The sequence below is a fragment of the Anticarsia gemmatalis genome, chromosome 30 (genome assembly GCF_050436995.1).
Source record: "Anticarsia gemmatalis isolate Benzon Research Colony breed Stoneville strain chromosome 30, ilAntGemm2 primary, whole genome shotgun sequence".
NCBI lineage: Eukaryota > Metazoa > Arthropoda > Insecta > Lepidoptera > Erebidae > Anticarsia > Anticarsia gemmatalis.
This window is the reverse complement of record NC_134774.1, coordinates 644,755-656,934: the sequence shown is the minus strand read 5'-3', so window position 1 is coordinate 656,934 and position 12,180 is coordinate 644,755. Positions and strand designations below refer to the sequence as shown.

The window sequence follows — 12,180 nt, the reverse complement described above, 5'->3', positions numbered from 1 at the left end:
ATTACGTAACCTTCCAAAATACAAGATTATTCTATAAAATCATCAAATTAAATCGAGGAAATAATTATTTTAGCATAGTAAATATTAATTAAGTAAAGATTATAATTATTTACTTTACTAATAGTATCATCGCTTAGCATAGACGATCGCGCCATAATTATTGCCTGTGGTCCATATTATTTACTGGTAACAATTTTAATCGATTCTCGTTTTTAGTGAATTAAGTATCGATATGAACATTTTAAACTATAATAAATGTTAAAAATACTGTACGTTTGTTTGTAAATCATTCAAGAACTGAAAAAAACAGCGGTACACTAGTCAAATTAATTTATTAAAGATCTTGGTAACACATTATTTTCGCTTAACGCTGTAGTAAGCTCGATTGTTGATGAACAAAAAAAAGTAGAGTTACTTTGTACATGTCGTCTTTGTAAAAAACCACAATCAATATTTAATAAATGTGCTATAATACTTTATTACATTCTTATTTTAAGGCTATCTGCCGGTTTACATTAAGTATAATGTCTTTGGTACCTATTGGCCTTATCAGGACCGGTCCTATTGGCGCTCGATGGGGGAGGCCTTTGTCCAGCAGTGGACGATTCCCGGCTGAGATGATGATGATGATGATGATTTGGTACCTAGATACAGTAGGTAGGTGACCATACCCATCAATGTAGGTTATTGGTAGGTACTAAAAGTTTAGCATAAATCATCAAAAACGTATTAAATATAGTGGGACGAAGGATTAAAATATACGTTATAATAGCTTATGAAAAAAACCTGTTTCTTTTAACCAAATAGTACTGACCCGATACGATACGAGTAACAAAAAAGGTTATGTAGTTAACAGTTCAACATTTATTGAGAGATTTGTATCGTAACAATCGTTCTGTTCTCCTCTTGGTATACAGTTTCGTATAATACCACCTTTAAACAATAAATTTAATTAATCGAGATGAAACAAATAATATTTTTAATTGAAAGAATCGAGTGAAATCGATTCCAAACTCCAATGTTGCCACTATACTTTGGCGCCGAATTACATCACCATTTCATGGCACGCGTTTGACGCATTTGTTAAAATTTTCGACTTTTCGTGACAGCACGTCAATTTCGACATTTGATTGATAATTTTACAAAGATCCATCAAATTAGTTTGTTTGAAAGTTGGTTTGGGCGCTAAATGTTATTATTTCGTAGTTTTAACTTTGTTACTATGATGTGAATGTGAGGTGTCCATTTTTGGTACCGCAGTGTTATCCCCATAATGAGCGCGTTGAAGTGTGTGGTTGAAGGCTGCAATTTAGAATACGATGTAGTCTGCAGCTTTTCGTTTTACAAGTGAGTTTGTTTATATTGGTTATTAACTTTAGCAGAAGAGGTATTTTTATCTTTTATGCTACCCAGTGTGTCTATGGTTCTGGCTGTGATATATGACCTCGAATTATCGAGTTGTTCATTGGTAAACATATTTACATTTGCGTGCTATCATATAGGTATTTTTCCGCTTAAATTCCTGTATACCAGACCCAATTTCTCTTGTAACGTTAGTATTATCCATAAATTTCGCTGTTCGACGTTATCATTGTCGAATATTGATTACTCCTTTGTTATTAGGATTTAATTGGTCGTTAATTATTTCGTATTTGATTGGTGGGGATGTTATATCACGCATGAATTGTTGAGATATTCACTGTTTTGTACACACCCATCATGGAGGATACTAACATCACTTTTATTTACGTAAAAACACACTTTTCACTCAAAATTCATAGCTTATCATATAACTACACATTTCTTATCAAAAACGGCACATTCAGAATACCAAAAACCTGTAAAAATAACCAAGAAAGCTCTTAAAACATCATCATAACGAATTCTTATTAAAAATTCAGAATTTCATGCTGAAATTAGGTTAATAACCTCTCTACAACATACAACTGGTGTTTACAACTATTATTATCAGTTACTAACACATGAAAAACACATTTTATTGAATAAAAACTCTTTTTGAAACTGCCTTATTTGATTTGTGTTTCTGTCATAGTGACATACTGCATTTCCAAAGGACATATTGAAATGACAATTATGACATTGTTACAGTGTCATTCTTTGATAGTTTTACACCCTATGACATTAATTGTCAGTGGAATGACAGAAAAACACCCTGTGCATAGGGGTTGTCAATTTTGAAGTAAAATCAATAATTTTGTTGATAGGTGAAAATATATAAGTGTATAGACTTGTTAAAATTAACAACTAATTTAACACATATTCCATATGGAGAAAGGCTATATATTTTGTACCATAAGTATGTGCAATTATCTATACAACAATTTATTGTGGGCTTAAAGTACTATAGTGTATTTTATGTGAAAATTAGATCATATTTCCTTCCCTATTGTTCAGGAAAAACATGTTACTGTATAATGGTACATAGAACTTTATATATAATCTTACATAGAACTTTATATAGAACTTTAATATCCATTCTAACTTAACTTTTTTATTCAAAACAAAACTTCTACAAACTACAATTATTTATAAACATACATAGATACCTTTAAATTAAAACATTTTCAGTTCCCTTGCTTCATTCAGTATTCAGCTGTTAAAATATTAAAAATTTAACATTTCATGGCTTAGTTGTCAAACTGTTACTAGTTAAAAGTCCTAAATTCAATTTATATAATAATTAAAAAGTAACTCTGCAATCCACAAATAGTTAAATTAAGGTTATTTATGCATTGATGAGACTCAAAGTAAAAATATTGATCTCCATAAAATTTTATACTAGAATCTCTTCTAGTATAAACATATTATAAATTTTACATTAAAAAAAATATTGTTAACTTGAAATATTCTAGGACAACCCAACTTGCAGACCTCATGTTCCTTAAATTCGGGACATCTGCCAACCGACACTGCTCTGCACAGAAAAATATTGTCACTTGGCAGTTTGCCATATTGCACCACTATGTCAATACTATATGGGTTTATGACAATCAATGTTATATTTAAAAAACTGGGAAAGCCTCTCCTGTGCTATACCACCATGACAACACTTTTCTACTTTATAATAGCCCTCCAATTGTCTGCCAACCCGCATTAGACCAGTGTGGTGGACTAAGGCCTGATCCCCCTCTTTGTTAAGAGGGGAGGCTCGTGCCCCTCGGTGGGGACATATATGACCTGGTGATGATGACTCATTTTTCAAAAATATATTTTGACCAACTGCAGTCCTAACTAAGGTTTCTTATTGTTATTGCAACACTATATCAATACTATATTAGTGGGGTTATGATAGTGAATATTATATTTAGGGAAAATTGGGAAGTCCTACCTTATATTTTTTACCTATAATTGTCCTACTGCAGGGTAAAGGTCTCCTGAAGGAAGGGTTAGCCTTAGACCACTATGGCTAAGTTGGGTTGCAAGCCTTAAAAAGAAATTTCTTGAGGGCATGCAAAGACGCCTCTCAAACAACCTTGTTGGTGGTGAGGAGCCAAGGCCTGATCCCTCTCTAGTTTGAGAAGACACTTTTGCTAAGCACGGGGACAGTTATGGATTAAAAGAATATTATTTCATTTGATTTTTTTAATATCTAAGTGCATTAGGCTTGCTACACAGATATTCGGTTCGACAATAATCAGCATAGCCGGGCCACAAATCCAAAAAAAAAAAAAGAACCCGATCAGCACAAGCTGAACAAGTGAGTCGAGTCGGTTTTGTTGTTTAATCAATATTGCCAAACCGAATATGTGTGTTGCAAGCCTCATAATATAGAAAACTATAACTGCTCTCACTATATCTATTGAAACAGTACATTTTAACAGTCCACCTAAATGTACTGATAAGCTTATCATAACAAAGTGCTTTATAACACTGTTATATGTTTATTATACATGTTTCTGTTGTATTATGAACTTTGTTTTATACAGTCAGTTAGGATTTAAGTGGTCTTAGCTACAGTGTTGCCAGCTTTGAGAATTTCTCCCTAAATTTAAGGAAAGAAGTTATCAAAATAAGTTTTTTACATGGTTACATTAAGTTGTATATTATGTATGTTCGAACCATTTGTATATAATTTAAGATAGTTATTTTCGATAAGGTAGTATTGCTCAAAATATGTAACTTTTATTTCGCACTAGCTTTTACCAGCGACTTCGTCCGCCACCTACGACATTTTTGTAAAAAGTAGCCTATGTCCTTTCTCGGGTATCAAAATATCTCCACACCAAAATTTCATGCAATTTGTTTGTGAGTGAGTGAGTGTTTGAGTAACAGACAGACAGAGTTACTTTCGCATTTATAATATAAAGTATGCTATTAAGATTTGGTCCACTACTACACACTATCTTAAGTTAAAAGGATATTTAGTTTATATATAAAAGTTAATTATTTATTTCTTTAATTTAAGAAGATTTTAATTTTTACAAGATTTGGGAGTTGGCAAAACTATGTATAAACTAAAGTAATTATTATATTTTCTGTTTCCAGTGCCAACATATCATCGGACAATGACACGAAGAGACAGGAATGGATCGAGGGAGCCATGCAGGATGAGAGTGAGTGTCTTTGGAGGCACGTCAGCTTGCAGTTGTGTGGGTGAGTGTTGTACAGCATCCCGACCTTTTAGAATACCAAGGACCAAGTTATAAAATTCTGAGTCAAAAATTGATACCTATTGCTGAGGTTTTCTACTAAAAACATTTTTTTTTAATAATACAAAATATAACCAAATATCAAATTAATTAATTTTTTTTTTGTTTTTCGTTTGTATTTTTAATGTTAAGTTATAAAAATCATAAATAAAAATATAATATGGAGAAAATAAAACGAACTATAATTATAAACAATCGATTTTCTCATCTCATTCCGATCACCCATCCGATTCCATACCTCACGAACGTCACTTAACTTGTGTTCCTTACAGGTACCACTTCGAGCTCGACAACCAGGGCCTATGGATCGACTCGCCCATGCTGCCGGAGCTGCTCACGCAACAGGACGCCGTGACGCCCCTAGTTCAGACCCCGGCTGATAAAAAACGTGAGTTTTGTATGTCTGTTTGTATAGGTAAAACAGCTGTAACGACATGGCGAGTATCTGACGACTGACACTTGTGCTCACTTGTGCTCAACAAGCTCCAACGGTGAAGGAAAACATCGTGAGGAAACCTTGCATGCCTAATAATTTGTTTAGTACATTATTCAAGGCATGCAAAGTCCCCAACCCGCACTTGGCCAGCGTGGTGGACTCAAGGTCTAACCCCTCCCTAATTACGGGAGGAGACCCTTGCCCAGCAGTGGGACATTACTGGGTTAAATTTATATATATTTTTACGTGTAATTCTGTGAATTCAACACGTATAAGAAGTAAGTAAGTTTAGAAAACGCCATTGGAATATGTATATCTGAAAGTCGTAAGTAAAACTATCATCCATTGCAATTAATGTAGTATAGTTACGTCCGTTTTCAATAACCTATCCGACAGTTGACACCTATCTGAGATAAGTTATTGAGAATGTAGAGTAGTAAAGACAAAAGCCCCGATAGTTAATATTGTTCCTGTCTGTCTACAGGGACCGGGGCGTCATCCTATCAAGGGTTATTCGAAAAATTCATTGATGGAGCCCCCAAAGGTACCAAATGACATTATTTAGACAGGAACAATTATTATATCAGGTCGGGGAAAAAGTCTTTTCGCATTATAGTATGTATGAACTTGTAATAAAATCTCTTTGGCTTCAAGAATCACAAATGAGTACACGGTTCATTAGGTTTCCTTCAGTGAGCTCGTGAGGTACCCAAATATCGAGCTTTTTTGTGTAGAGAAAAGATTTTATTACAAGTTCATAGATACTATAATGCGAAAAGACTTTTTCCCCAAACTAATATTTACTTAAGACTAGAGGCCGCCTGGGGCTTTGTACGCACAGACTTAAGTTTTCCTGCATTTTTCTCTATTCGGCGAGATATATCCAAATTCCTCTCTTATGCCCGGCTTCAGTTTATCTACTCAAACTGTCAAGTTTATATGAGTTTATACGCTATTGAATAGATAAACTACCGCTAAATGTACCTCAGAAGTCGGGGGTTAGTGCTCCTCTACACTTACTAAGGAATGTTCATAGCAATTGTCAAGTTTGTACGCTCAGTAGTTTCGACTGTGCGTTGTCCATCAGTCAGTCAGTAACGAAAGAGTAGCTAAAGAGTTTGTTTGTTTGAACGCGTTAATCTCAGGAACTACTGATCCAGTTTGAAAAATTATTTCAGTGTTAGATAGCCCATTTATCGTGGATAGGCTATATATCATCACGCTACGACCAATAGGAGCAGAGTACAAGTAAAAAATGTTACAAAAACGGGGGAAAATATGACCCATTCTCTCTTATGTGACGCAAGCGAAGTTGCGCGGGTCAGCTAGTGGGTTATAAAATGTCAGTCGAACTGTGGTACAAAAAAAAACGATGTTAATTACAAATAAAATATTTATTAATATTCTTTCGTTTTCATGAAAGCACACCCTATTCATGTGCAGACATATGTATAAAATATATAAATAACTAAATTATAATATTTTTGTTTGTAGTGGCCGAGATAATTCGTATGGAGCACAACTACAGCGTGGAACCTGTGAAGAAGGCTCCCGAGACGGTGTCCAGGTTGAACGTGAGACAATTGGTGGATACGCTTGGATATCTGTGAGTAAAACACATATTTAAAATCTAATAATTTATTCTTATAGGTTAAATATTGACACTTATGATAGTCGTTGTACTTTGTGTCCATTGTTAGTAATTTTTTAAAAGTCCCCGCGACACAAGAGCATATCTTTTAGCGGGAGTTGTCTTTTCTGTCTGGGTGAGGTACGTCCTCGCGCCCCCAATAGAAAACTTGACTACATCAACCAAATCAGCTACTCTTTACGAAATGTCGAAAACACAATCGACACAGGCAATCATAGCCCGAAATAACGTTCTCCTTAACGGCATTTAGCAACGGCGGCGGCCAGTTGCACCAAAACCGGCCGACTGTGCAGAATTTTGTTTTTGGTGCTCAAGTGTATGCACAATACACAAGTACACTCTATATTATATCACTCTCATAGTCTGGAGGGACGGAGTGAAAGGTCAGGTGCTCTCCGAGGCACGGAAATCTATAACAACTTTCTGACTATTATCCATTTTATAAGCATTAATGTCCCACTGCTGGGTAAGGGTCTCCTCTCCAACAAAGATCAGGCCTTGAGTCCACCATTTCCTCCACGCTGTATTAGTCCTGAAAAGACAATTAATTATAATTATTTTTTACCTACAGATCAATGAAGAACCTACAACGCAAGCAACTGTGGGTAGTGAAAGTTGAAACAGACAAGGCGGAAGCGTCTATCACGCAATCTGAACAAGTCATCACCAAGATGCCTGACCCGAGGCAGATTATTGAGGTAATTGTATTGTTGTATTATAAGAAAAACTAGCTATTGCCCGCGACTTAGGAAGTTTGTGACTTAGGACAGAATTTTCATACAAACTTTCATCCCCTCTTTTATCCCCTTGGGGATAGAATTGATCAATGGCATGTCTGCGTCATAACATCTACCAGCATGCCAAATTTCAGGCCGATCCGTCCAGTGGTTTGTGCTGTGCCTTGATAGATCACTATGTCAGGCAGTGTCCTTTGAGTTATATATATTTAGATACTAGAGGCGGCCCGCGACTTCGTCCGCAGGAAACCCTTCCCGTGTAAATCCCGATCCCTCGGGAACTCCGGGATAAACGCTACCTACGTACCATTTTTCATCGTAATCGATTTAATAGTAATTGCGTGAAAGAATTACAAACATACTCACAAACTTTCGCATTTATAATATAGTAGGATAAGTAGGATATACTTTTCACACACTAAACTCTACTTTATTTCCAGATCATACCCCAAACATCAACATCGGAACCACAAAACTCAGAAGTACTACAAATTATGGATGACAACACCATATCGGACAACTTCATATATGAAATAGCTGAAGAACAAGAAATAACCATGGAGGAAGTGAAAGAGATACCTTCAACAAACGAAAATACCGAGTGGACAGTTAACATATTACCAGACGACACTAAGCCTAAATACGCTTATATAAAACACTGTTCTTCAGGCAAAAAGAAGAGACATTTCACAGCAGATATGAGTGAAATAACTCTTCAAGGAGATTATGAAAATTACTATATACTACCCGATGTGGATCCTTCAGTTGGTGTCGAAATAACCACCAGTTATGAACCAGAGAACTATATTGTAGAAGAATATCAACATTTAGTGCTAGACGAAAGGCCTAAGAAGAGGAATAAAGAAGATTCCGGTAAGAAGAAAAAGAAGCGGTTGTCTTCTGGACCTGCTAAAGAAGAAGACTGGGTGATCGAGAATAATATTGTTTTTGAACAAGATGAAGATTTTGATGACCCAAAAAAGGTTGCTTCTAGGGTCAGAAGAAAAAATAAGAAATATCTAGGGTATGACTTTGTTACTTAAGTTTTATTTATCATGTCGACATTTGGTTACAATGGAGGTATGTTTTATTTTCGCTTTTTTGTATTATATTTTAGTAATTGTATCGTGATAAAGGTAGGGTTTCGTAGATGACTGCAAAATTGACAGTTGACAGTTTACGGTCTGCGGTCGACTGCAGTCTGAAGTCTATAGTTTTCGGTCGATTATTTGCCGTCTGCAGTTGGCTTTTGGCAGTCTGCAGTCGACTGTTTGCTGTCTGCAGTCGACTTTACGCAGTTTGCAGTCGACAGTTTACAGTTTGCAATGGTCCACGAATTCCTACCCTTACGATGTTATTACAAATAGTTTGAACATATTTGCTTAAATTGTTTTTGTAAAAATATTGTATTTATAATCAAAAAATTAGCTTTTGACTTGTATTAGAATTCCTCTTCGTGCGTAGTGGTATATCCTGAATTAAAAATTATTTGTCGAATTTATCGGCCAGAGAAATATACACAAAATCTAATTTGCATATTGTTTAAAATTGCATCCTAAATATTTCTTCAATTAAACTTGTGTAGTTCGCTATTTATTAGTAAAAATCATATTAAAATAAGTTTAGCATATTTCTGTAATTTTCAGTTTTATAACTACCCGCAGTTTTAAATGTAAAAGGAATAAAAATAAAAAATCACGTCACTAAAAAAATCTATAATAAACTTATGGTCAAAGTTCTTCCTAATAAAATATAATCTATCGTTTTAGAGATTCCGTGGTTTAATAGAATACGGGAATTAACGCGAAATTATTTTTACCTTTAATTGCTTAGCTGAGGTCGCAAATTGACCGCCATAGCCAGTTACGCTCACCGGTTGGTAAAACAACTGTGGGTTAAGCAACCCATGGCGCGGTCGTCCCATAGATGGGTGACCGCTTCGCATTAATTTTCGTATAGTATTAAAGAATAAATATAAAAAAATATTGTCCAAAGCCAAAATGTCGACATAATAAATTAAATAATTATATATAATTATAAGCTTTGTTTAAATATTATGAATTTTAAGTGCTTTGTTTTTGTTTTACAACTGTTATGCATAGGCGTGTTCGATTCTCGGTTGATGTAGGGCTGTTTTTCAGTAGATCAAATAATGTAATTTTGATTTTGAAAACCATTTTTTTATTATAATAAGATATTTACTAGGAATTGATTGCTTTTTTAGAGTTAGTTCGAATCCGCAGTCGGGTTACAATTTATTTGATTATTTCAAATCAGTGTTGTTAGTTAAAAAATATAAAATAACAAAAAAATGCATAATAATATTCCTATAGGAAGTTTGAAGATCTCAGTATACTCTCAATGTGAGAGAAAGGGAATGTGAGAGGGAGGAGAAACTCCTCCCAGATTGAGCGGTAAAGCTCTTAAAAGCATCTCAATTTGAGAATAATCTAGTGCCTACCAATGGCTATGTTCCTAAGTGTACATATGTACAGTGTTGCGTGTTGTACACGTGTACAGTACAGACAACAACTGTCACGTACATACATAGTTGACAGTCGGTGTGTGTGCGGACACACGCGACACAACATCACTCACTACCTGTTACCTACACACACTCACTGTACATATGTACAGTGTTGCGTGTTGTACACGTGTACAGTACAGACAACAACTGTCACGTACATACATAGTTGACAGTCGGTGTGTGTGCGGACACACGCGACACAACATCACTCACTACCTGTTACCTACACACACTCACTGTACATATGACTTAAAACCGCTTTTCAAACGCCTATGCCAGTTGTAAAACTATATATTATGGTTTTTCCATGGACTATTAGAAAAATTAGTAAAAAAAAAATATTAAGATCAGATTTATTATCATCTCATGTAAATTTGTTTGTTCATTTTAATATATAAATTGTTGCTGACAAAAATATTTTTAAATGTTATGTAGAGTTAGTATAGAATCATAGACCGCTATACTATTTGCGTTTACAAGCGTCGGCGTCTTTCCAACGTCTGCGGAGCGTGGACGTCGCGTGGTAAGCGGTAAAGTCGCGTACATGATACTATTAGGTCGGGGAAAAAGTCTTTTCGCATTATAGTATGTATGAACTTGTAACAAAATCTCTTTGACTTCAACAATCACATATGAGTACACGGTTAGGTTTCCTTTAGTAAGCTCGTGAGGTACCCAAATATCGAGCTTTTTTGTGTAGAGAAAAGATTTTATTACAAGTTCATACATACTATAATGCGAAAAGACTTTTTCCCCGACCTAATATTTGAGGCACAAACGCTGAGCAGGACGGCATGATTGTACCTGTAAGTTGTCAACAATCGCTACTTTTACGTTTCGTGGACGTAGGAGAAACGCTATGGCTTGTAAAACGCTAGTAGGATAGTGGCCTTATCCGGAAACTTTTATCACGGTGTGTACATGTTATCATGTTTATAATAATGATTTATAGATGTCGTCAAACAACTGGAACACGCGTAGGTGTTATCAAACTGAACGTAGACACAGTGCAGAGGACTCTCGGTTGACTGTTCTAACAATCGAGCGATCCAAACGCAGTAGTCTTCGACGTCGTATACTGCAATTATTTCTAAGCGGACCTTCAATCAAATTATGACTAAATCATTAAAGTTGGTGATACTTGAACAACTTTGACACTAAGTTGACCAGTAATTATACGATTAATGTTGAAATATTTTTGTTGGCAACACATAGCAATCATAGTAATGTATCATGGTGTATAATGTTCTTTTATTTAAGTACCATGAATAAAACAGTGTTTTAAAATAAATACTTATCTTTTATTGTGTGTTTTTATTAGTACTTAGTTACCTTATGGTCTTGGTTTCGATTCCCACGTTGGACAGATTTATGTTCTTAAGTGTTACCCATCAGATCATATTCGCACTAAGAATCCAAAGTTATGTAGGTACCGTAGATCGGGGTGAATAGAATTCGCGGGGTGTATAGAAAAAAAATCAGGAAAGTTTTCAAGCCCAATATTTGAGTACTCCTCGTTTAAGAATTTTGTTCAAATTTGAAATGATTACACGTCGATATTACTTCTAAGCGGTGTCATAATTGTTTAAATGTTTAAATTGATATTTATACCCAAAAAATTGCTTCAAAGTCAACCGTCCTCGAATGCCTTAATGGTCCATATATTTTTTTCAAAACTTTGGATTTAAAGTGGGATTTCTTTTCTAATGAGTTGTTTGAAGTGTTTATCTCCTTAGGTGTATATTTATCTATAAAGATACAATATTGTTAGTTGAAAAAACGTTTAAAAACACAATTTTTTCATCCCTTTGGTCGTTTCGATTCACCCCTATCGCTGGGTGAATAGAAGACCATTTTTTTAAAGAAATATCGTAAAATTATGCATATTTTTGGACAAATATGGTTTTAACTCTTTCTTCATGGCGCCGGACATGATATAAAATAACCCGACAATAAAAATAACAAGTTATTCGCTACAAATTTTTAGGACAAAGTTGAAAATCGTTTCTATTCACCCCGTTTTACGGTATTTTATGTATAACAAAGGGCTCACGCAAATTAAGAGATCTAAAATGATTTATTGTAGAGACGCGGGCGTATTACAACACCTCTGTCAAAGCCTTTGTTTCTAGCCGTGATATTACACAAAAATATTGAAT

The 12,180-nt window shown here is 34.9% G+C and overlaps 1 protein-coding gene across 2 annotated transcripts; it reads left to right on the top strand.

The window, feature by feature from the left end:
* The first annotated feature begins 1,045 nt into the window (after window positions 1-1,045).
* On the top strand, window positions 1,046-11,325 carry LOC142985414 (uncharacterized). 2 transcript variants are annotated; one of them, XM_076133564.1, is made up of 7 exons: window positions 1,046-1,347; window positions 4,507-4,614; window positions 4,943-5,058; window positions 5,591-5,650; window positions 6,601-6,712; window positions 7,329-7,455; window positions 7,935-11,325. In XM_076133564.1, the coding sequence occupies exons 1-7, from the start codon at window positions 1,274-1,276 to the stop codon at window positions 8,535-8,537; spliced, it is 1,200 nt and encodes a 399-aa protein (XP_075989679.1). In that variant the 5' UTR covers window positions 1,046-1,273; the 3' UTR covers window positions 8,538-11,325. The 2 variants fall into 2 exon arrangements, with proteins under 2 accessions (XP_075989679.1, XP_075989680.1); XM_076133565.1 differs by lacking the exon at window positions 5,591-5,650.
* Window positions 11,326-12,180: the final 855 nt, after the last annotated feature.

Excerpts from the sequence above, each read along its gene's own strand:
- LOC142985414 (XM_076133564.1), top strand. The coding sequence starts at position 1,274 with ATGAGCGCGTTGAAGTGTGTGGTTGAAGGCTGCAATTTAGAATACGAT. Across the intron at positions 1,348-4,506 it reads TGCAGCTTTTCGTTTTACAA|TGCCAACATATCATCGGACA; the intron begins GTGAGTTTGTTT and ends TTCTGTTTCCAG. Across the intron at positions 7,456-7,934 it reads ACCCGAGGCAGATTATTGAG|ATCATACCCCAAACATCAAC; the intron begins GTAATTGTATTG and ends CTTTATTTCCAG.